A 26,489-nucleotide genomic window follows, 5' to 3' on the forward strand; every position below is an offset into this window, starting at 1 on the left:
ATTTTCATGCATTAATGCACTTAGTAGCACAGTAAGAACTGAGCTGACAGCAGTATTATTCACCACCCATGTTTTGGTGCAGTAACAATATCTATGACACGTTTTCTTATATATATATATATATATATATATATATATATATATATATATATATATATATATATATATATATATATATATATATATATATATATATATATATATATATATATATATATATATATATATATACACACACACACACACACACACACACACTTGGGGCTTTCTTCTGTTTGCTAGTTCAGTGCATTGCCACTGTGCAGTCGGAAATAAACAAAGATGTCTCAGAGAGACAAGATTCCAGACAGGCAAACGTGGCAAGAAGTGGCACTCTCACACTGCAGTACAGAAACACCAGACAGACAAGATATAAACAGAAAGAGAACTGCTGTAAGAACAGATTTTTCAGAGCGTCGGTGGTCTCTCTTCCAAGCCTATTTGTAACTGTGTTGAGCAAAACATGACCTGATTCAATCACCCAACAAAAATGAAAATTTAAAGTGACATTTGATTTAATCTTTTGCTTTTCAAGGACTTCAGAAAAAATAGAGTTTTGCACTTTTCACTTTAGTGCACTGTAATATGCATTTTTGACTATTATCTGATGTTTAACAGATGAAATGATTGCTGCAAATCTGAAGACAGGTAAGAAGAAAAAAGACCTGGAAGTAAGCTAGGAGTAAGAAGGTTAGTGAATGCAGGGAGCAGAAATTTCCTGACAATTCACTGTAGTCAAAAACCGACAAGGGGAGAGAGGACAAGAGACAACTTGCAGCAGAGAGACAGAAAATGCCACAGAAAGGGATGGAGAGCATAGGTAATGGTGAAAAACTGTCATATTAGCTGAAAACGGAGACTCAAACCTGTCAAATCACAAGTCAGCACTTCTCTGTACATACTTCCTAAACTATTTCAATAATTACAACAGCACAATATCATGAAATCTGGAACGGCAACACATCCACAATACAATTTTAGAAAACACTAGCTAGTTAAACAGTTGTTTTCAAGGTTATTCATTAGCTCAGACTTTGACTCAGCCTTTGATGTAGTGTACTTTCATCTAACATCCCCCAATTCGACTCCCCCTTCTGCCTGACTCCATTACCCTCTTACTCGTATTAATGTTTTGCTCACTTTCACAAAACAGTACGATGATGCAAATCTCATGCCAACACGTGAGTTAGAAAAGCAAGCAAAACACTCCGGTGTGCACACGCATACATGCGCTTCTTGCTTACGCAGAGTCACTGCCTGCGGGAACACAGCCAGCAGGAGGAGGAGAAGAGAAGCAGAACCAGAGAGCAGATTCAGAGAACACATACAGCCACAAACACATAAACACACACATAACCTTGCAGACACATGCACAGGCAGTCTCCGGGAGGAGAGCTTCCAAACTGAGCTTAATCAAGGTGGCGAGATCTGCAATCAGGTAACACACTGCATCCTCTACAGAGCCGAAACAAACACTTACGCACAAACGTGCTCGACAGAATCATGAACTAGCAAACACTGTTAATCTGCTGCTGTCTGTGACTAACAGCCACCTAAATGCACACACTTTCACTCAAACAATTCAGTGGGCAAGCACCTTTACCTTGCAAAAAGGTTTTTATGGAATTGCACTACTTGTTTCAGTCTCAATTAGGTACACAGATTAGCTTCAGGAGGCTAACTAGAGTTAAGTTTGTAATCAGAGATATTTACCATGGCATGGAGGGCCCCTTGGCCTGGCCGGCTATGAGTCCCGTAGCCTGTCAGAGGCACTCGGCATCAAGTCAAAGTGTGCATGGGTATCAGCACACACTGATCCCCATCTCATGCACACCTGAGACACATGCCACAATGCATCAGCATCTTGCCATTCTAGCACAGCAACTGCTGTGTGTGTCTGTCTGCATGCAAGTAAGGAGAGAATCCAAGTAGTGTGCGAGACAAAGTGATAGCGTGCAAATGACAAAATGTCTGCAATCCCCGCGACACAGCAGCCAAAAAACAAGTCTATTGATGAAAACACTTATCACAGCAAAAAGCTTCTCTCTTCACTGGTCCTGCGCAACTCTCTGTCTCTGCTTTCCTCTTTCTCTCTCCCTCTCTCGCTCGCTTTTGCTCTCTCTCGCACGCACAATCAGGTGGCGCAATGAGCGGTCTCCTCTTGCTATACTCCGTCACTATGACAACTGGGTACTGCGAGCATCCTGAATAGTTGGTGAGTCTGAGCAGGAAGGAACGGTGGCTCACACACCTTTGTACACACCAGTTCTGACGCCTTCTCGCTTTCGCTCACTCGCTTGCACATCTATGGTGAATCAGATCACACAAGGGAAAACGTGACACTCTTCAAGATGGACTTCTGCTCTGACCAAATGGTGTGCTTGAGTTTTTCACCAATGAATGGATTCAAACATTCCCACAGGGATGCATAATCATCCCATACAATCCCTATGTGTGCAAGTGTTCTGCAGTTGTACTGCTTTGTTTTTCAATCTTTGCCCACGTGCTTTTAGGTCAGAGGGTCACTAATCAAGTGAGGACTTTGTGTCTGGCTCCAACAAGTCTTTGTATTGTTGTGATTCCAGTGCTCCATTAAAAGGGTGCAAGAAACACATTTAGTATGACTTTTGAAGTCTACTTTTGCTGCTACGCAGGGCTATGTACAGCAGCAAAACAAAACACATCTTCAGTATATTTTTCTTTTCGATCTAGGATAGTAATCCATTTGTCATTCAAAAAGCAAACCAATACATGATTAATATCCTGCATTCAGATCTGCTAATTTTATTCACCAATAAATAGCATTTTCTACTCTAGATTTTGTGCTATTGCCCTATATCAGACTCACACTCCCTCCTTTTCTCCTCTGCTCTGCCTGCGTCATCATCAGCGGATGTTTGCCAGAGAGATAGGACGGGGCAGTGAGAGGAGACGGAGGACACAGGCGTAAGCAGGACACAAAAGCTCTTTATAAAGTGGGCTTTCCATTAGTGAGTGTGGGTCAGAGATTAAAGAATGAAGCCACAGACAAAAGATGACACAAATCCAATCCCACACATGCACACACGCACACACGCACACACACACACACACACACACACACACACACACGTCCCATGTAAACTCCCTATCATTATTAAAGCCATCATCAATTCCAATTCAAACTAATTTGCAGATGATGACTCATTTAAACGTAGTTCAAACTGCTTTATTTATTCCCTGAACCAATCTGCACCAAGTATACATGAAAAAAATATGACTAACCCTGATTTGAAGTGCTCTGACTAACCAGTAATTAATCACACATCCGGGAGACCACCCATCATGCTTCTTGCAAAAACTGCACAAACACTATTAGTTAGAGAAAAAGAGACATGGCAATTACCTTAGCCACCTTTGGTCCGATATCAGACAGCTTTACTCGCCACTGCTGGGACTGAAAACATGCGAGTGAACCAAAAACAGCAAAGTGCCGCACACACAGACACACACAGACACACACAGGTAATGAAGCATGCAGAGCTGATCCACCAGCGGAGCTAACAGTCTACTCATCACTGTGTTCACACCATTACAACAGTACAATAGGCAGAAAGTTCACTGCTGTATTAGGTGTGCAAATGCAATGAAAAGATGTTTACTCGATTTATCATTGCAGCGCACACACAAACTTGTCTCGCTGTCTAAACGGTAACTCTTCATTGTCTATATTCATTCTCTAATCTTAACCCTAAAAATCTACCCATCATCCTGAACTGACAGGTATTTTGACCTCAGCCCTAAAACTAAATCTAAACTCTAAAGCAAAACTGCTAGATTAGCAGCATTGTGCTTATACACTGAAATAATTTCTATAAATGTCTTGATGCATTCTCAATCATCCAGGAAAGTAAATCTCCAAAAGTTGTTTCTGTTCATCTGGACGTAGCATTTTGTGGGAGAAATATTTCGTCACTCATCCAGGTGACTTCTTCAGTCTCAGCTGACTGCAGGTTTTCCCAATCTTATAAACAGTACATTTGCGTAATGACTGAAACCAGTCCAGTGAAGGAACAATGGGCTGGGAGGTCAGTTCCGTAATGTTAATTATGCAAATTCTCATGACCATTGATCAACAACCACTGACCAAAACCCACTGATCAATGGCCATGAGTACCATTCACAGAGAGTTGGGGAATGGCTGCAATCACAGCATTGTAAGATAGTGAAAGATGTACCCTTAGGCCCCCTCCTCGATTCAGAGATGGTCTTTCCCTTTTCAGTTAAATGAGCTCCTTGACTCCGCGCTCAAACCAGCGTTCCTCCCTGTCCAAGATGTGTACATCCTCATCCTTGAAAGAGTGTCCACTGGCCTGTAGGTGTAAATAGACTGCCAAGTCCTGGCCTGACGAGGTAGCTCTTCTGTGTCGTGCCATCTGCTTCGCCAGAGGTTGTTTGGTTTCCCCGATGTATAAATCCTGGCAATCCTCCTGGCACTTAACAGCGTACACTATGTTACTCTGTTTGTGTCGGGGGACCTGATCCTTGGAGTGGACCAAGCCACAGAAACCCGGTGTTTAGAAAAAATGTGTCTCAACTGCTCCGATACTCCTGACACATATGGGATCACTACAGGTTTTCGCTTAGGCAGCGGTTGTCCTTCTCTCCTGGATCGGCTGGAGCTTTCTTTAGGTGCCTTTCCAGCTTTGACAAAAGTCGAGCTGGGATAACCACATTTACTCAGGGCCTTCTTGATGTGCTGTTCTTCTTCCTCCCTGGCCACTGTGTCTGCGGGGATGGTGTTCGCTCTGTGTTGTAGCGTCCTGATGACACCCAGTTTGTGCTCCAGTGGATGATGAGAGTCAAACTTTTCATATCCTCCCTGGTGAATTTGATGTGTCGGTCCACTGAGTTAATGTGATCCGTGAATTGTGGTACGTCCTGAGATTTGATTTTCACCCAGGTGTCATCCACATATCTGAACCAATGGCTTGGTGGTGTTCCAGGGTAGGATGGCAAAGCCCTCTTTTCCACTTCTTCCATATACAAATTGGCCACGATGGGTGAAACTGGGGAGCCCATGGCACACCCATGTTTCTGCCTGTAGAACTGACCCTTGTATGTGAAGTAGGTGGAATGAAGACACAGTTCCAAAAGCAAACACACTTGGTCGATGCTGAGATTGGTCCTGTTGCTGAGGTTGGTGTCATCCTGTAATCTCTTACGAACTACCTCCAACGCTTCCATGACTGGAATGCAAGTGAAGAGAGATGTAACGTCGTACGAGACCATGGTTTCATCTGTCTCCATAATGACATCTCTCACCTTCTCAACAAAATCCAGGGTGTTCTGGATGTGGTGTTCAGAGCTGCCCACCAGCAGGTTGAGGATCGAAGCCAGAAACTTGGAGATGTTATAGGTGACAGAGTTGATCATGCAGACAATCAGTCTTAAAGGTGCACCTTGTTTATGTATTTTCGGTAAACCATACAAACTTGGTGTAGACTCCCCTGGGTATAGCCTGTGGTATAAGGTCCGGTCAATAGCCTTGTCTTGTTCTAACTGCTTCAGATAGTCTATCACCCTCTTCCTGTAGCCACTTCCTGGATCTCGTTTCAGGGGCTCATAAGTATTTTCATCACTGAGTAGTGACAAAATTTTCTCATGATATTCTTTCTGGTTTAGCAATACTGTGCACCTACCCTTGTCTGCCTTCCAGCAGACAAGGGTAGGTGCACATTCCTATAAATGTTTCTACTGATTCTACTGATATCTACTGATTCTTCCTGGATTTTTTCAGACAAAGACACCCAACAGTGAAAGAGTCATTACACCTTTTTTTTTTCAGCACTGCATGCACATCTAAGCCCCAGTATGTTAGCACCGTCAGCTTATACTACACTTAGTATTTTAGACTGAACTATGCAGCTTAAGTCCAAATTAAAAACTGGATCTTTTGCAGCTAAAACTCCAGTCAATTGACAAAAAATTGAGATACATATATTTTTGATTGAATTTAATTGACTTTCTTTGGGGGAAAAAACAATATCCTGAGTAATGATAGCCATTTTTAGTGATAGCAAAGAAATGACTGCTTCACAAGTCATATTTCTAAATGTAACATTGACTAACTACTGAAATAAGCATGTAAGCCTTGTGAAAATAACGTCTTTCACAGAAAGAGGAAAAGTGGTAGAGGAAAAGTGAAGGTGAAAGGCCAGTAAAAGAAGACAAAGAAGGACCATCATAAAGTGAGGGCTGGGGGTCCGACTTACCTGTCAGGGACCAGGGTGAGGTAGATAGGAGGAGGTTTAAGTCCAGGTGAGTGCACGAAAGCTAGACTGATCTGACAGAGTACCCTCCATTTAACATAGTGGTGACAAATGAACACAGAAGCTGGAGGTACTAATTACGCCTATGATGGAAAACTTTAGAACTTCTTGACACACATGGCACATAGTATTGTTTGTGATGCTGAAATGGATTGAACTTTCTAGGCTGGTTGAACTTTGTATCCATCCAATATCAAGTGAATACAGGAACAGTATCGCCAATATTAATACTCTACTTTTACTTTCCATAAAACTAGTTAACACAAAAAAAACACAACTTTTAGATTTTTAGGTATTTTGAAACTGGGCTTTTGCGCTAGTATAGATGTGGTATCAATCAAATATCAGTGTTGGTATTGGTATTATCAATACTTAGTTTGATCCACCCACTTCTAGTGCAATCAAACTTAATTACACAAATGGAGACTGATCTTAAAAAGAATATAATGACGGCAGGGGCAAAGTAAAAGAAACAAAAAGGAAAGCAGATGATAGGGTAGATGATCCAAAGCTACTCATAATACTCCTCTAAATGTTTTCAGCAGACTCAACAAACAGTCAAACCCTTCTGACGAATTGTCAATCAGAGCCCTTCGAAGGGACTGGTGGAGTTGTTATGGTGGAGTTGTTATGGTGACAGCTGAATAGCCAACAGCACTGAAAGCCTTCTCATTTTACATAGGAAGGGGAGACAGCAACTGATTGACTGATCCAATGACAGAGAGTGAGGAACTCTCTCTCATAATGCAAACGGAAGGAGATGTGGCACGTTTGTTTTACTTGACATATGACGACGACGCAATGAAAAATCATCGCAACACTAGCCCCTTTGCAAAGAGATACAAATATCACATTACTTCTCAATCCAGAATCAGCTTCTGTTGCTAAAAGAAAAGATTTTTGTTTTAATGCATGTTTCAAAGCTTATATTAACACAGCCAAAAACAGCTCAAATCAAAAACACATAAATTTAATGCCTAAAAGGCCTGTGTTTAATTTACATTTACAAGTTAGAAGCCCTAAGATCCAAAGAAACAATTACGCCTGGAGGCTAGTTAAAACTGAATGAATCAGATCTCCTACTGTTGAACAAACACTAACATCACGATATGCAGTCCAAGCTGCAAGAGAGAGCTTGTCAGACGTGTGAAGAGAGATTCACTGGGAAGGACGACCACAATCATGATCTAACCAGGAGGGAACTCAAGAAAGGAAGGGATGAAGTTAGCTGGTTAGCTGCAACTACACTTTTAAAATAGGGGCAAGTTGTCCACGCTTAGATCAAACATGGATGATGTTGTTCTCTCATTGCGATGAGATTAAAAAACAAAAGTTAATTTAATTAATAAATATAGTGAGTTAATATACCTAAATTTATTGTTATTTCAATGAGTCCTCTGCAGGGTTACCAAGAGTAGATGTCTGATGATACAAGACAGAAGAAAAGTAGAAAAAAAATCAAATAATGAGGGGCAACAGGGACAGGAGAACCCTTTAAAACGACAGTGTGCGACAAACATATTTGTCACATTTAAGTTTTCAGATTATTAAACAAATTTTAATATTACACAGAGATAAGGCGAATGAATACAAAACACTATTTTAAAATCAGTGTTTATTTCATTAAGGGGAAAAAAAAAGGTATCCAAACCTACCCAGCCCTAACTGATTGTGCCACCCTTGGCAGCAAGAACTGCACTCAAGTATTTAACAATAACTGGTAATTAATGTGTCACATCACTGTGGAGGAATTTTGAGCCCGCTATTCTGCTGCAAAAACTTGACTAGAACACTTTGTTTTTTCTGAGCTGTTAAAAGATGGACTTGCTGGGGTGTTTCTGATCATTTTCCTGCAGAGTGTGCTTGAGCTTCAGGGCATGAACTGATGTCCAAACATTCTTCTTCTGGATTTTCTGGTAGAGGGCAGAATCCGTAGGTTTTCATAGCTTTTATCCCTTAATAAGCTTTTTATCCCATCATTTAAAAACTGTATTTTGTATTAACTTGTGTTATCTTTGTCTAATGTTAAAATTTGTTTACTGATCTGAAACGTAAGTCTGAAAAATATGCCAAAAATAATGAACCAGGAGGTCAAATACTTTTTCGTAGAAATGCATGATGAGTCATTCTGACAACAAGATTTACCACAAAAACAACAACAAAGAGGTAAACATAATCAGACAGAAGCTGAGACAAGTTATGAGTCAGATCACTCAAAAAAAAAAAAATAGCATTGGTATGTAGTGTGGAGTTTGTCAACTATTTTTCCTATTTCAAAATAAATGTGATGAATGTTCAAATTGCTCAGAATAACCCAAAAGTCTTCAATAACAGCAGCTGGGCATATCTAACCATACCCAAACAAGCTATTAATGGAAAGATTCCACAAATGTTCTGCAATTAACAGGCACTGCAATGAACAAATATATAATAACAATAAAAATGAACCACAACAAGGAAACTGCTATAAGATGTGAAAATAAGAGTTAACAGAACAGTGCTAAGGCATGAGTGATTGCCAGACATACAGATGGAGTCGAGGAGTCACGGCTGGCGTTGTGCTGAACATTTAGTTGCCAGCACAGGTGGCATGTTATGTAAAGATCAAAGCACTGACTCCTACATGGCTGCAGCAAGAACTGCACAAGTATGAGTGAGACACAACCTAAGTCATCAAATATGTTCTCATGGAAAGTAAAGGAGAAAGAGTGAAGCTATCCAGGGCCCTGTTTCAGGAAGCCGGTTTGGAAAACCCAGAGTGAAAAACGACACTCACGGTTGAGTAACCCCGAACTGTCCAACTCGGAATATTCGGTTTCAGAAAGGCTGATAACAATTAGTTCAATCAAGGCGGAGTTGCTTTAACCCCAAGTGAAGCGCGCGGACGAGGATACATAAAGCCCTGATAAGCGGAGCACAGATTAAGCGAGTCACCATGGAGACGGAGGGAAAGAAGGCGCGGTCAATGTATTTTACAGCGCTTGAGGCCGAAATGCTGATGGCAGCATATGCCGATAACATGCAAATTCCGCGGAAAAAAGTAACACAGCGACAGCTGCAAAAGAAAGTGAGCATGCATGGCAAAACATAGCCGACAGAGTCAATGCGTGAGTGTTAATTTAAACATTGATCTAGGGATTTCCACCCATTTAACACGTTATTTTATCATATGTTATTTTATTTGTTATTTTATACATTTTATACATTTTATTTTGTGATGTGATGTGAGCGCAGGTGCAACCCAACAGGCCCCAAACGTTCCTGGCAGCAAGTAAAAATGAAATATAAAAATATAGTCCAAACAGGTAAGGTGTAATTGTATTATGAGCCATAGTGCTTGGTCTGTTTGTCCGATGTAAATCAATTGCAGTTAGAGGTTACATTAATTTTCTGTCTGTAAGCACTTATTGAAATTATCTGAGCACATTACAAGTACATATTTGCTTACTCTGTATGCTCAAATGTGACCCGTTATAGCCAACAGAAAAAAAGCGGAGGCCCGAAAAACAGGTGGGGGTCCTCCACCACCACCACTCACAGAGGCTGAGCAGTTGGCCCTCAGCCAAAACAGTGGGCGCCCTGTGGCCGAAGGCATCTCTGCGGGGACATCCTCTGAGTCAATAACCCCGCAAGACACAAGTGCCTACATAGGGGGTAAATCCAAAATAATACATGATGTGCATACATCCTTTCTTCACAGTCACCTTCGCAGTGTTACTCATTCATTTGATAAACTCTTTACCATAATGGATTATTTTGTAGTGAAGTTATTTTCCTACTGATTTTGCCTTGCCTCAGTCTTGGTTGTCTTTGAGAGCATAATGACAATGAAGTGTAAGGTGCTTGGTATGTTTGTTAATTGCCATTTGGTCCCTTGTAAGTTATAAGTGACCTGTATAAACCTCATATTCTATCAGTTGATGGTGATGGTGTACTGCATCTGGTGCAGCCTCCTGTTGAGCCAGACCAACATGCAGTTGTGAGTAATACTCCACAGATTATATGAGTTTACAGTAGAACAGCAATGTTGTTTATTTCTTTACTACAGGAAAATAATGAAGAAACATTGACAGCTGTTACAGAGGAGGAAGCAACAGAGACACTTTATGAGGTTTACATCTTTTAATACTTTGTGTACAGGAAATACAGGCGACCAATAAAGCCAGTTGAACAAAAAATCTGTTTATTCTTCTTTCAACATGTTGAGGTGATGGGTCAAAGGAAATGATTGTGACATATGGTGTCTCTGACTGCGCTTCCATCTTGTATGTCCGTGGGAGGGTCAGGATGTTCATGGTTTGGATCACTGCTGATGTTTGGTTCAGAAGGACAGTGTTCTCCTCTAATTGTGGCAATGTTGTGAAGAATCACACATGCCACAATAATGTCACATGCCCTTTCTGGGGTGACCCTGAGTCTTTGCAGGCACTGGAACCGGGCCTTAAGCATTCCGATAGTCATTTCAACTCTGGCTCTTGTCCTGCAATTAGCCAGATTATATCGCTGCTGTGGGCCCGGTTCAGGGTCAGGGTAAGGGGTAAGCAAATAGGGTAAACATGGATACCCCCTATCACCAAGCAAGTAGCCAGTGAACTCTCCTAAGACAGAAGGATACACTTCAGTTCAAATGTCCCTGAAGCAATTGGTCTTTATATATTTTAAAGTATTTTCAACTCACCATGTCCAAATTTTGTGCTCAGTGTACATTCACGGAATATTTGTGAGTCATGGACAGAGCCTGGCCACTTGGCTTCCACATTTGTGATAATGTTGGCAGCATCATATATGATCTTCACAGTGCAGAGAACACAAATTAGCATCCATTACTATGATGAAATAATTTGTTAGTTTGAAATGCTACAGGGAACTATGTACCTGTACATTAATGCTGTGGAAAGACTTCCTGTTCACATAGTCTCCTTCATTTACTGAAGGAGCAATAATTGGAATGTGAGTACCATCTATACAGCCAATCACGCCTGGGAACCCTGAGAATAAATGTAAAATTTAAGTAGTAGTTCAAGTATCACCACATCATACATTAAGTTTTGTTCATCCTGATACCTGCAATTTTGTGGCATCCCTCTTTGATGAATCTTGTGGGTCTATGACCGGGGAACACCACAGACGAGTACAGGAGACGTTTCAGTGCAACTGTAACATTCCTGACTGCCCGACAGACGGTAGCCTTGGAAACGTGCTCAGCGTCACCAATATTATACAGAAAGCTCCCGTTTGCAAAAAACCGAAGTGCAATACAAATAATATGTACAGAACTGAGAGCATGTCCGCGATGTGTCACATGCGTAATATATGGCCTGAGGATGTTTTCCAAATAAATTATAGATTGTGCTGAAAAACGGTAACGTTCGCACAGGAAATCATCAGGAAATGATAAAATGTCCAAACGCGCTCGAATCACTCTCTCCCGGCGGAGAGCTCTGCGGAGAATTTGGGCTTCGATATCTACCGGCTCTTCAAGGAAGGGACACGCCATGTCTGACACTTCCTACTGTCAGGTTTCCGACAAAGGGGCGGAGACAGTCAGGGTTAGTTGTGGTAAACCTGCTAGGGGGCAGGTTAGCTTCACGGCGTGTGTCGTCATAGTGACTCACTCAGGCTGCAGCTGAACTCGCTTTGTGAAACCGAAAACCCAGAGTTTTCGTTAACTCAGGGTATACTTACTCAGTTTTTCCACTAAACCGGCTTCCTGAAACAGGGCCCAGGTGTTCCATATTGGATGTTTGTTAAACAAAACCAGCAACAGCAGTTGCACCAAAAATGCCAAAAAACAAAAAAACACTATTAAGCTAAGTGACGATGCAACATAACAAATTCAATAAAACATCTGTGCTTCCAGCTGCCCGTTTCATTCTAAGTGATAAATTCACACTAACACATTATCTCCTGGCACTATTATAAAGTGCTGCTTTCAGACAGACCTGCAACCTGGGAGACTCATGAGATTTCTAGGTTAGTCCAGCATTCATTTAACCATCTAAAATAGACTTCTCTATGGGTTCTCACAAAGGACAATCAGCCCATTGTATTAGAAAGTAATTATTTTTAATCACTGTTTGGGAGCCCTAATGTCAAAAGACTGGTAATCTTATAATAGCTTTCTGTGTTAACAAGAAACAACTCTAACCTATTTCTGTTAAATAACAGGGGGGGGAAATGTCAGCTAACGTGGCATGGAAATAATCTTTTGTCTTTTTGTACTATGTGCCAAAATTAGCTGATCTCATAGAGATGGCAGATGAGAACACCATCCAAAGCTACTATTGTAGAGATCAAAGGCATCATTACCATACATAAATAGACAGGATGAAAGGGAGAGAGATGGCTGTTATTTCCACATTCACAATGTCAGCTGTGAACAAAAGATGTGTTATTACCTCAAAACAAAAGTCAGAAACAAACTTGTCAGACTAATGATTTTGTGTGATTCTCAAAGAAAGAAAGAAAGAAAGAAAGAAAGAAAGAAAGAAAGAAAGAAAGAAAGAAAGAAAACAACACCAAAGAAGAAGAGAGGAGAGTAGATAACAGAGAAAAGATTTTCCAGATAAGATTGCTGTGCTGTATGAAACTGATCCTCTGCAGATATGAGGTTAGGTCTGACGAGGTCTGGAAAAAGAGGAGAATGAATACCCCAGTGATCTAATTGGCACAGAGACAAGAAGAAGAAAAAAGTGGACACATTAGAGGACAAAGGGGATAAACTTGTGAATAAAAGAGCTTATTGAACACAGGATCGACTACAGTCCTTCTCTCCACTATTGTTGCCTAGGTTACCGCCTCTAGTGGGCGAGCAGTGCTGACAAACTGGTGGTGAGAGAAGACAAAGAAACACGCAATCAGGGAGGCTGAAATATACCAAAAGATGGCATGGCAAGGTTGTTTTTTTTCTATTATCTGTAGCAAAAGCATTCGGCTCTAAAAGGCTGCCTGATCAGGGACCAGACACTGCAGGTGGTGAAAAATATTTCAATTTCTGTATTTGTTTAGCTTTTAAAATATTCTACCTCTGTTTGTGGCCTTCTGCTGTGAAAAATGTCCACTTTGAAACATGAAGATGAATATTTTTTAGCAAACATAGAAAGGCAGCCCTAAATTCCGATTAAATGGATATGGCTTGTTGAATGAAATACTGTCCTCAAAGTTACAGTGGGCAAGAAGAAAAGAAACACAATAAGCCTCTCAGATAACTGGGTCACCAAAACATGGCCTGTTTCAGTTCCACAAATGACTGACCTCACAGCACAAGCACAGATTTGGATGGCTTGACTGGAACCATGTTGGGCAACTGTCGGCGAAAGAGGACTGCAAGTCTGCAGTTTTTTTGTTTATTCGAACCACTTGTTTACACCGAGTGATTTCACAGACCAACATTCAACAACATAACAATTCAACTATTGCAGCTAGAGCAATAAAATATATGCTTGTTACCGTACAAAGATGCTTTTTTGACCTTGCACACAGTTACACAATGATAACCAATGATCACAGGGCCATGTCCTTGTAATTGCCACACAGGAACCTCACAAACACAATCTAAAATTTTAAGTTCACATTGACAGAAAACATTTATGTAAAAGACATGTAAAAATCACTGGTATCTTCTTGATTTTGAGGCACTTTTCCTTTTTCCTCAAAAAATTAAACCGTCTGTCATGTAAAGAGAAATTAAATATTGTTTTTTTGTTTTACAATCATTTGAACAGTCAGGCTATTGTGCTTTTAATTATAATATCGGATGTTTGCTGCAGAAAACACTTGGTCTGCAGTGGGGAGGACTGAACAGTGGGAAATTTCTACTCCCTTATATTATAATAAAAGTCCAAAGATGGTTGCAAGTTGGTCAAGTGCTGCATGTAACCCACAGCTCTGACAATACTGTTTCAACTGCGAATGCCCTCAAAGTTAAACTTTGTCGATCAAGTTTGTAATTACATGCAATCTGTTTCTGATGATAAAGCAATTACCTGTGATAAAACATCGAAAACCACATATGTTGCTGTGTGCATAGAAAGAAATTCACACTTAACAGAAATTCACATTTAACTATTACAGTTGTGCTCTGCTGCCTTCCCGTTCTACAGAAATATAACCAGATTACAACCAGCTGGCAGGCTGCTGAGTCATGTTGTACTCATTGATTAAAAATGGCAACATGTTGATAGTCAGTCTGCATTTATAAATTAGATAATAATTATTTGCAAATCTTGGACCGTCCCTCTGAAGATGATAGCAGCCAACCCAAGTCAGACTGTGATTGTTTGCAGAAAGGTTGCCTCCTATCAAGCAACCTGTACAATCGCTTTGTGATCACTCAAGCAATGAGCAACCATTTACTTACCACAGGTTGCAATCAGTCCCAGAATGTATAATATAATCACCAAGCAACCACCAATTTTTCTGCTAACGCAAGGAGGTTGCTATCCTATTTTTACTTTTGGGACTCAGCACAGAGCTTGCTCAGTATTACAAGGTAGCTTTGTCAAGTTAAGTGTGCCCAGTGTTTGATGGCTTTTTGTTGAGCCAATTCGATAGTTCCCCAACTAGCATCATCTCAGGATAATTGAACAAGAAGGCTCATCTCATACACTTAATATCCCCAGAGTATTTTAATTTAATTAAGAAAACGTATTTTCATTCAAAATATTTCAATATTATGCTGTATATATTTCTTACCCACACCCCTACTTATTATAAAGACTTTTGATGGATATGTACTGCATAGTTCAATTCAATTCAATTTTATTTATATAGCGCCAAATCACAACAACAGCCGCCTCAAGGCTCCTGTCATTCACAATGACTGTATACATTTATACAGTCCTGCATGTTGCATGCATTTACTCCATCCAGCCACTTTTACAGCTTGTATTAATTATATCCTCTTTTCTATGCTCACTATTTAGGTATTACAATAATTCTCTTTCATATTTCTTTCCCTCTAAGAAGAATAGCACTTTAGATCACATACTTATTAATGATGTAAAACATGTACAAAACACTCATGTCAAATGTATCCCTATTTCTTACACACTGTGCAGTATGTCTTTTCTTAACATGATAGGTTGTTATTGTAATGGGATACACACAAGGTGACGCACAAACAGCTTGTTTCTGCTGAGCTCTATCACATTGATTTGTATTCATGCTGCCTCTCTGGCTATGCAGCATTACAGTCCCCATCAACACCAGCAGCAGCTCTAATATCAACAGTGTTCTCGTTTTGACTCTAACGCTGCTTGACCTCAACTTGCTGCTCTTTGTTCTTAAGACGCAAATACACCAACAATTTCAGGACATACAAGCTAAAGAGCCCTGCTTGACCTTGAACTTTGTCATTGTTGTTGATTCAGTCCTAAAGATTAAAACTATAGTATTAAAAGAGATTTTTAAAAAACAAAAACAAGCCAGGGTAATAACCAACTGAACACAAGACATTTTCTTGAATGTGAGGGGAAATTCTTAGTCAAGCATTTAGAATTAAGTGTAATCCAGTCATTCTTACAAAGACAGTGCAAAACACACACACACAAACACACATACATACCTACAGAAGAAAGATGGATACCTTCACCCGGACATGAGCATGGTGAGAATCACTATCAGCTCTATCTGATCTCTCTTCGCGATAACTTCTCTTGTTGGAAATGCATTTCTAAAGCAAAGCCCTCCTGAGACCACCATTAATAGCCTTCAGTCCCAAATAACACATCTTAATGAACCACTTGTAAGAGTAAAGCCCATTGTTCAAACACACAAATCCTATGATCTGCTTATGAATGAACTGCCCAAACGCACGATTCTCCGAATGATCGAAGCCAAACACCAAGAAAGTACATCCATTTAAGCTAAATGCTCCAAAATATTCCCTAGTTTGGAGAGTGCTTCATTTGCATTTGAGGTATGACACTTCAGAGAGGGTTGAAACATTTGAACTTTTTTATGTGCTTCCGTTCAGTTAATTTAACTCAACAAGCGTCTTATAAATAAAGGAAGACTTAAGGAAGCAACTTTTTTGTAAAAACATCTTACTGCTGTACTAGTGCCAGATGCATACACACACACACACACACACACACACACACTGAGCAGTCACGTTGCGTTTAAGCTACAGGGACTGAGCTACAAAGATTACCCCCTGTTTTAACCTGTTTTCTAGCTCTGATCTTTCATTTGTCTGTATTCAAAACAGCCAACTCTCCTCTAATCTTTTAATGGATGTGCCATCTCTTTTGTCTCCCTGCTCAGAGACAGACAGACAGACTGAGAGAGTGAGATGGGCAAATACAAAAAGTCTGCTGTCTGAGTCTGCAAGCGGGACACTGGGTGCTCCTCTTGCATTCCCTAATGGATTCTCCTATTATGAGATGGAAAATGAAAAGTCCAAGATAATAATTTGGGCACCGTCTGTTTTTAATGCTCTAACTAACTGGGATGGTACTGACGTATTCATACAGTAGTACAAACGTTGGGTGAGCAGATGTAATGTAACAAATTAGGAGGCCAAAAAAGAAGGTGTATTTTCCTCACAAACACATACAATACCAGCAAGTTACAGAAGATGTTGATTTCAAAAAGAATTCCACCTTATGTGATTCAGCTTAAGACTACTTCATTCAAACCAGCCACATTACTATCATTATTATCCACAAATAGAGTTACACTGCAGGAAAAGTGCATGTCACGTAATACAATCACAATTAACCCAAAGTCACCCCATTAAAAAAAAAAACAGTTTCCACACATTAGACACAGAGACTCTCAAAACTTTGTCATCACCAACCTTCTCCAGCTTTTCAAAATGCTCCCGCAGGAACTTCATAGGACGCTCAGGCTTAGCGATGCAGAGGTTCACAATGCACTCTTTGAGGATCTGCTGGATGTTGTGCTTCTGCACGAAAATTTCACAGCCCTTCAAACTTTCGTCTTCTTCCAGAGTGGAGGAGGAGGTGGCCATCTTATCTTTTATCTCTGTGGCAGTGGGAGAGAAACAGGGTGGACCATGAGAGGAGGGCAGGGAAGCCAGAGGAGGATAGCAGGGAGAACAATGTAGCGGGGGGGAGAAGAGGGCTGAGGAGAGCAGAAAAATAGAAGGAGGGGCAAAATGAGGAGTGTATAATGAGATATGACGGACACAGGGGAGAGATTTGGAGGGGGAATAGATCGTGGGAAGCAGGTGACTTAAAATTTCACCAGTTTTTTTTTATACTTCTTGCACAAAAAGGCAACCCTGCGAGCAAGGTATGACGTTTTGTGACAACAGAGGCTGTTGCCAGTTTATTCCCTTTACTAAACAAAATATAAGTATAAATAACAAAGCAAATCTATAAGTTGTAGAACTAGGTAGAATGTTTTAATTTAGAAGATTGCCCAAAATAGACAATCTGATCTTGTTATTACTGCCACTAACAATTTTCAAGTGTTTGTCCTAAAAATATACATTTGTGTTTAGAATATAAAGTTACAGATTCTAAAGATAGAGGATATTATCATCTGCTTCTAGATGGTTGAAAAGAAGTGTAACTCTTGTGTCTGTTTGTTAGAAGATCTTGATTAATCAGACCGTGCTTTATCTTAAAGACCTCATAGTACTATATCACCCCTACAGAGCAGTTTGCTGGAATAGGCCTAGGTTGCTGGGGGCTAGGGGCAATGATTCACTAAGCATTTTTTCTTCCCTCACCACTATGTGTTTATACACAACTTTGTATGTAACCATTATTATTATTATTACACTCTTCCACGGTGTTTTTTTTCCTGACTTCTTCTCCTTGCCCACAACTGGTTATAGCAGATGGCTGTCCCTCTCTGACTCCAGTTCTGCTAGAAGTTTCTCCCTGTTAAAAGGAAGTTTTTCCTTCCCACTGTCGCCCAATGTTTGATCATGGGGTGGGGGGCATATAACTGTTGGGGTTTCCTCTCTAACATTGCAGGGTCTTTACTTTGCAATATAAAGTGCTTTGAGGCAACTGTTGTTGTGATTTGGTGCTATATAAATAAAGTTCAATTGAAATCAATGTAATTGAAACCGATAAAAAAAAAGTTAATGTAAACACATCTAACAGAACTTAACTTACTATCAATGGAGGTCCACTGGAACACGGCCTATTTTTCGTGGCGGATAAACATGACTGAACATTGAAATACTGGAAAGTAGTGCCTTTATTTGTGAAACTAAATACTTCAGCAGGTGGAGGCAATGGTAATTATATAACAACACATGACTACTAACAAATGCTAGTAGCCTATGTCTGATTGCAGATAATTGTGCAATACGTCTCAAATCAAGACAGGAAGCTGGGCAGGTGTAGCTAGCTAACAGTTAACTACCCTGAATCACTTCCTCAAAGGGAAATCACGTTAACCGTATCGTTATTTCTGCATAATAAACCAGACTCGAGCATGACTTTGAGGGTGACATCAGGCTGCAGCTTCATTCACAACAAATACACCAGCAGCGATGTCCACACGGAACAATTTTAACTGTGTAAACTGTGGCGCTTGTGATGAAACCGAACACCTGCTCGTCTGCATTCAATACACAGCTAACACAGCCAGAGTTGCTAACCTTACAATGACAACCAAACCACAACGAAGGGGGAATTACGGCGACAGCATAAAGCATCACGAGCCCGGTCTAAAACCACCCCACCGCTATTTCGTAGACACGGTTCAGTCCTTGCTCGTGTCCCTACCGTTATTTGTGGAGGATGTGGAGGAAAAAACACCTCGCTGGTTGGTAAGAGATTGATGAGGTGCCTTTCGTTAGCTGGGATGCTGCTGTTGCTGCCTCTGCCTCACCGCTACCTCTCGCTCGCTCTGCGTCAGTCTCGATGACGTCAATCTGTCATCTCCTCGACCGCAGCGGCGCTCTCTCGAGGCCAGCGAGCACGCGGCAGCGCATTTACAGATTAAACACCCTTAGAGGAAATAACCACACAAAAAAGAACTGTGCTGCTATTATTATTATTAGTAGTAGTAGTAGTATTAGTATTACTTAGAGGCGTTCATTTCCAAGTATGAACGTCTCCATCATAGTCTTTGGGGTTACACCCTCACTGCTCTGCAGCTACAGGCCTAATATCACATTTTTATGACGTATATGCATGCTTTCCCACCACATGATTAGTCCTACGGCTAAATAACACTGGATTTAAAGCCTCAGAAACCATTCTAATCTAAAACTGAGACACTAGTCTCTGTGCCCAACCCCCCAACAAATGCGACCTGGTTCTGTTATAAGTGTGTCAAAGGTTCTGCATTATGAATATTCTCATATAAAACGCCCACATTTTCTCAGACTTTTAAAAGGTCATCTCCATCATGCATTTTTGCTTGTTGTCCACCTTGTTCACCATTCTTCATTATTACTGATAATAAAATATTATCATTCCATATGATTGTCATATCATTATATGATTGTGATTATATTTTTGTGATATGATTATCCTATGCACTCACAAACCCGCAGTACTGATAATACCTTGCTTTTACTTGTTTATATTATCTATTGTGTTGGGGCGGTTTTGTTAAACACATAGGTAATTAATTACCTCACTCCACCTCTCTCTGTGTCTTTCCTTTGTCATGTCTCTTGACATTTGACTCCAGTATACACAAGCACTACACAAATAGCTTTCTAATTATCAGCAGTTCTGGTCTGAAGTTTACATAAACTCATTATGGGCATGAATGTCATGGTAATTTGGGATTTTGATCTGTTCTTTTTCAGGGTGGAATGACTGGACATTATACATCTCTAATGACTGAAGAGAACAAGAACTGGGTGCACAAGTTTAATTTGAGGTTTTTTTTTTTTTTTTTTTTTTAAATCCACAAAAAGTATACATAAAGTATACATAAAGGCTCAAATATATACATACAGTGGGGCAAAAAGGTATTTAGTCAGCCACCGATTGTGCAAGTTCCCCCACCTAAAATGATGACAGGGGTCAGTAATTTGCACCAGAGGTACACTTCAACTGTGAGAGACAGAATGTGAAAAAAAAAAAAAAAAAAAAAAAAAAAAAAAAAATCCATGAATCCACATGGTAGGATTTGTAAATTAGGGTGGAAAATAAGTATTTGGTCAATAACAAAAATACAACTCAATACTTTGTAACATAACCTTTGTTGGCAATAACAGAGGTCAAACGTTTACTATAGGTCTTTACCAGGTTTGCACACACAGTAGCTGGTATTTTGGCCCATTCCTCCATGCAGATCTTCTCGAGAGCAGTGATGTTTTGGGGCTGTCGCCGAGCAACACGGACTTTCAACTCCCGCCACAGATTTTCTATGGGGTTGAGGTCTGGAGACTGGCTAGGCCACTCCAGGACTTTCAAATGCTTCTTACGGAGCCACTCCTTTGTTGCCCGGGCGGTGTGTTTTGGATCATTGTCATGTTGGAAGACCCAGCCTCGTTTCATCTTCAAAGTTCTCACTGATGGAAGGAGGTTTTGGCTCAAAATCTCACGATACATGGCCCCATTCATTCTGTCCTTAACATGGATCAGTCGTCCTGTCCCCTTGGCAGAAAAACAGCCCCATAGCATGATGTTTCCACCCCCATGCTTCACAGTAGGTATGGTGTTCTTGGGATGCAACTCAGTATTCTTCTTCCTCCAAACACGACGAGTTGAGTTTATACCAAAGAGTTCTACTTTGGTTTCATCTGACCACATGACATTCTCCCAATCCTCTGCTGTATCATCCATGTGCTCTCTGGCAAACTTCAGACGGGCCTGGACATGCACTGGCTTCAGCAGCGGAACACGTCTGGCACTGCGGGATTTGATTCCCTGCCGTTGTAGTGTGTTACTGATGGTGACCTTTGTTACTTTGGTCCCAGCTCTCTGCAGGTCATTCACCAGGTCCCCCCGTGTGGTTCTGGGATCTTTGCTCACCGTTCTCATGATCATTTTGACCCCACGGGATGAGATCTTGCGTGGAGCCCCAGATCGAGGGAGATTATCAGTGGTCTTGTATGTCTTCCATTTTCTGATGATTGCTCCCACAGTTGATTTTTTCACACCAAGCTGCTTGCCTATTGTAGATTCACTCTTCCCAGTCTGGTGCAGGTCTACAATACTTTTCCTGGTGTCCTTCGAAAGCTCTTTGGTCATGGTCATGGTGGAGTTTGGAGTCTGACTGTTTGAGGCTGTGGACAGGTGTCTTTTATACAGATGATGAGTTCAAACAGGTGCCATTCATACAGGTAACGAGTGGGGGACAGAAAAGCTTCTTACAGAAGACGTTACAGGTCTGTGAGAGCCAGAGATTTTCCTTGTTTGAGGTGACCAAATACTTATTTTCCACCCTGATTTACGAATAAATTCTTTACAAATCCTACCATGTGAATTCATGGATTTTTTTTTCACATTCTGTCTCTCACAGTTGAAGTGTACCTCTGGTGCAAATTACTGACCTCTGTCATCATTTTAAGTGGGGGAACTTGCACAATCGGTGGCTGACTAAATACTTTTTTGCCCCACTGTACACCTACTTAAATTGTTCAATATGTGTAAATTGTCCTTCCTTGTGAAGTAAGAATCCTATACTTCTTGTTGAACATAATTGACTGAAGTGAATTGAAGTGGTCATTTCTCTGGGCAGAAATCTGTGCCATCAGAAACTGAATTTGAATAAGTTCAATTTGAATTTGAATTGCTCAGATTGAATCTGAATTGTAACTTGAATAAATGCTTTTGAAAACTGAATTTGAATTAGTCTAAATTGAAATTGAATTTATATTTTGAAAATGAATTGATTTGCTTTGAAACTGAATTTTATCCTTTAAAAATTCAGCTCTCGAATAATTTCAGTTTCACTTCTCACCATTCAGTTTCAGTTCTACAATTCAATTTCAGTTCCAAAATTCAGTTTTTTGGAACTTACATCCGGTTCCGGTTCAAGCGCAGATTAATAGAACTACGTTTTACTAGCGGACCGAAAGTGTTACTGACGGGAATCTACAGCATGTTGAGCTGAATTAAGACTTCAGAAGTCATTCGTCATGTCGAATGACCAGCGGATAAACTCTCAGGTTGGTAATAAATGTATTACATGTATAAGAACAAGCGTCATGTTAACAAATGATAGCCATAAGGTAACTTTTGTGCTTATTGTAGCTGTTAGCTAAAAATGCTAATTTAGCATAGTTTGCCCTGAATTCAGCTTTGACAAACAAATATGATCGACTGTTTCTAGTAGAATTCCAAGGTTGTCATCTTGTACCCTCTCAGAGTACCCCCTCTGTATGCTTGCAGAGACCCCTACAGTAGGGAAACATGCAAAACAGTGTCCAAACCTTTGTATTTTAGCTTTATTTATGTCTTGCACAGCATCCCAACTCTGTAGCTAACTTGATAACTTTAGCTAAAGTGAATAGTTAGTCTAATTCATTAGTGCAGCATTACTGGATCACCTCTGTTTGAAGTGATATACAACTATCACTGTGTTTAACTACCATAATAATTCTTAGGGTACTGAATGCATGCTTAATTTGATTTTTTTTTTTTTTTTTTTTTTAAAGCATACTGCTCCATTAATATGTTTGACAGGCTGAAGTTGTCGGGTCACCTCCTAAATCGACCATCTTTTACAGGTGTTTTGTGCCAGAAATGGAGTGTCCACTGAAGACACTGAATCTCTACGCCTTGCCATTGATCCGTATTGTGCCTTCATCTAGACAAGAGACATTAACTTAACCACTCTCATATGCTCTGTACCTACATCACCTTCCCTGACAGTTGTAGCTTGGCTCATCTGAGGGTGAAATTATAAGAATGTGTTATTTTGCAAAGTGCTCTCTCGGGTTCCTAAATAAAATATGGCATTGAGGTCATTTCTTTTGAATTAATCCCTTCTTCTGAAATATAAGAACGTCTCCTGGTTTTAATGGCACTTTGGATTTCTTTACTTTCTGTTCCACTTCCAAACCCAAATAGATCCTGACAAGCTGACACAGTAACATGGAAGAGGGAAAGACGTTGGAAAGGACTACTACAAATAAACCTAATGCCTAACAATGAAAAGTGTAAAATAAGAACAATAATAAAGATAAAAGATGAAGTAACAAGTTTTTTGTTTATTCCAAATGATCATCCAGATGTCTGTGACATGTGATGACAAACACCATAATGGAAGGCCTTAGTCATCACATGCTTAAACTCATCATATATTTTTGCACATGCTGAACAGGCAGTCAGACATGCTGTAACTGTGTGGTAGAAAACAGCATGAACACCATACGGCAGGGGTCTCAAACTCCAGTCCTCGAGGGCATGGAAAAGTTGCATGACACCGGCCCTCGAGGACTGGAGTTTGAGACCCCTGTCATATGGAATATGACAGGTGTGGTTGAACTGCATGAAGACTCTGAAGTTTCTCTTCTCTTCTGGCAGGACAAGAATGTGGCCTTGTCCTGTGAGCCACTGTAAGGATGTACTTAGAGTAGAACTGGACTGTCACTGGCCTCAGGCTCTTCACCCTTTTTAAAAGACAAAGCAGTCATTTAGATAAAATATTAGATATTGTTTACCTGTAAATGCACAAAGAGAATTTAGAAATGTAATTATTGTCAAGAGTGAACAAGCACTGATAGTGTAATCTACAGCTGTGGCCAAACGTTTAGAGAATGAGAAGTGTTGTTTGCTTATTTACAAAGTTTGCTGTTTCAGTGATAGTTGTATATCATATCACTTCAAACAGAGGTGACCCAGTAATGCTGCACTAATGAATTAGACTAACTATTCACTTTAGCTAAAGTTATTAAGTTAGCTACAGAGTTGGGATGCTGTGCAAGACATAAATAAAGCTAAAATACAAAGGTTTGGACACTGTTTTGCATGTTTCCCTACTGTAGGGGTCTCTGCAAGCATACAGAGGGGGTACTCTGAGAGGGTCCAAGATGACAACCTTGGAATTCTACTAGAAACAGTCAATCATATTTGTTTGTCAAAGCTGAATTCAGGGCAAACTACGCTAAATTAGCGTTTTTAGCTAACAGCTACAATAAGCACAAAAGTTACCTTATGGCTATCATTTGTTAACATGACGCTTGTTCTTATACATGTAATACATTTATTACCAACCTGAGAGTTTATCCGCTGGTCATTCGACATGACGAATGACTTCTGAAGTCTTAATTCAGCTCAACATGCTGTAGATTCCCGTCAGTAACACTTTCGGTCCGCTAGTAAAAGTAGTTCTATTAATCTGCGCTTGAACCGGAACCGGATGTAAGTCCAAAAAAACTGAATTTTGGAACTGAAATTGAATTGTAGAACTGAAACTGAATGGTGAGAAGTGAAACTGAAATTATTCGAGAGCTGAATTTTTAAAGGATAAAATGCAGTTTCAAAGCAAATCAATTCATTTTCAAAATATAAAATGCAATTTCAATTTAGTGATGATCATTTTCAAACCATAAATTCAATTTCAAATTACCGGTAGACTAATTCAAATTCAGTTTTCAAAAGCATTTATTCAAGTTACAATTCAGATTCAATCTGAGCAATTCAAATTCAAATTGAACTTATTCAAATTCAGTTTCTGATGGCACAGATTTCTGCCCATAGTTGTTTAGATTTGGCTCCAAGAGACCTTCCCAACTTGTGCAAATCTACAATTCTTCTTAGATCTTCACTGAGTTCTGTGGATTTTCCCGTTGTTTTGAGTGTTGGTCAGAGAAATAAGCAGTCCATCATGATCACTGATGAGAAGTTAATAGACTTTGGCCATGTCAAATTAAAGACACAGTACTTTCAGCACCACTTATCAAGTGTATGTATTTGAGCCTGTATGTATACTTTTGAACCTGCATGGATTAGAGAAAATCCTAAATAAATGTATACTGTATTGGATTCCAACACTGAAAAACAAACAGTTTAAGGAAGTCATTAAAATCTCCAAATAGCCATGAGATTTATGGCCATGATGAGTGTCTGACCGCAATTGTAAGTTTAATTGTAAGCCAAACCTGGCTAATTTACAGAATATACAGTTTGTATAGCTGGGAGAAATAAAATCATTGTGTATGTCATTTTCATTCTGTTTTGGCAATTTGGTGAACTTTTAATTGGGGGGGGGGGGGGGGGGTTGTGTTTGTGTGTGTGTGTGTGTGTGTGTGTGTGTGTGTGTTTTAGTGTTTTTTTATTATTATTATTATTATTATTTTATTGATTTCTATTTTTTGTTCTTTAATTTGTGTTTGTATTGGAACATCTCTTCTGTCTGCTGTAATAATATATGAAAACATCTGAATAGCCCTAGATGCCACCATGATAGTCTTGTGTTTGCGAATGTAAATAAAGTTTCATATTTTTGAATCTGAAACTATCGTAAAGCAGTCGTTTGTTTGTCGTGCGAATGCCGGTTGCCATAACGACAGCCAAGATGGCGGCGATGGCGACTGGAGACGAGCATGCTTCCTCTGAAGTTTTGAGAGGACTCGCCCGACATTTAAATTGTCTGAACGAAGACAACAAGGCGACAAGAAAAAGAGCTCTGGAGGCGATCAAGAAGGAGACGGTTGATAAAGGACTGTCCAGCAGCGCCTTACAGGAAGTCTTTTCTTCCCTCATCAAGCCTCTCCTTAAATGCCTGTCAGACCCAATGGAAAGATGCAGAGAAACTACTATAGCGGTTTTGACAGAGTTTATCCGATGTGTCCCGAAGCCGGAGGAATCGCTGCCTTATCTCATGCCCTGCTTGGCTCAGCGATTTGGGGAGAAGGAGATCCTGGAGCCGGCGGAGGAACTTCGCCTGTCGGCCGTGGAAATGCTAACTCTAATAGTGGAAGTGTGCGGGAAGAATTTAGCACCCTATCTGAGCGAAGTGATCAACATACTGCAGAGAACCATCGTAGACCCTTTCCCCGATGTTAAACGTGAAAGCTGCAAGTGCACCGTGAACTTTGCGAAGTGTGTGCCAGGTTGGTGAATGGGTTTTGTTGTGGCTGTGGAGAAAGCTGGTTACCATGGTTTCGAAGCACGCAGACATGTTTGGGGCCCAACAGCTCTCTTTCCTGTACTGCGCAGGTGCCTCCGCACTTATATTAAATGGCAAGAGTGACGTTTTTGTGCTGGGCAACTAGAGCAGTCAGTAGTTGCTTGTTTT

General features: G+C 40.3%; 2 protein-coding genes across 4 annotated transcripts in view; one reads left to right on the forward strand and one right to left on the reverse strand.

Moving 5' to 3' along the window:
* The window catches only part of prkar1b (protein kinase, cAMP-dependent, regulatory, type I, beta), a 72,742-nt gene extending 53,501 nt beyond the window's left edge, over nt 1-19,241 (reverse strand). Inside the window, exons 1-2 of one of the 3 annotated variants that reach the window (XM_085454228.1) lie at nt 19,064-19,241; nt 17,152-17,339 (exon numbers count right to left, since the gene is read on the reverse strand). In XM_085454228.1, coding sequence (XP_085310354.1) covers nt 17,152-17,325 — 174 coding nt within the window. In that variant the 5' untranslated portion in view covers nt 17,326-17,339; nt 19,064-19,241. Of the gene's footprint in view, nt 1-1,752; nt 2,118-17,151; nt 17,340-18,445; nt 19,013-19,063 lie in introns of those variants that run through there. The other 2 variants (XM_085454229.1, XM_085454230.1) reach the window with 2 other exon arrangements.
* A 6,491-nt stretch (nt 19,242-25,732) lies between these two features.
* The window catches only part of dnaaf5 (dynein axonemal assembly factor 5), a 30,979-nt gene continuing 30,222 nt past the window's right edge, over nt 25,733-26,489 (forward strand). The window contains exon 1 of the mRNA XM_085454232.1: nt 25,733-26,304. Within this exon, the coding sequence (XP_085310358.1) occupies nt 25,740-26,304 (565 nt within the window). The 5' untranslated portion in view covers nt 25,733-25,739. The remainder of the gene's footprint in view (nt 26,305-26,489) is intronic.

Source organism: Copadichromis virginalis, linkage group LG4 (assembly GCF_057382275.1).
Source record: "Copadichromis virginalis isolate Kocher_CV1m ecotype Utaka linkage group LG4, C_Virginalis_male_GT1.1, whole genome shotgun sequence".
NCBI lineage: Eukaryota > Metazoa > Chordata > Actinopteri > Cichliformes > Cichlidae > Copadichromis > Copadichromis virginalis.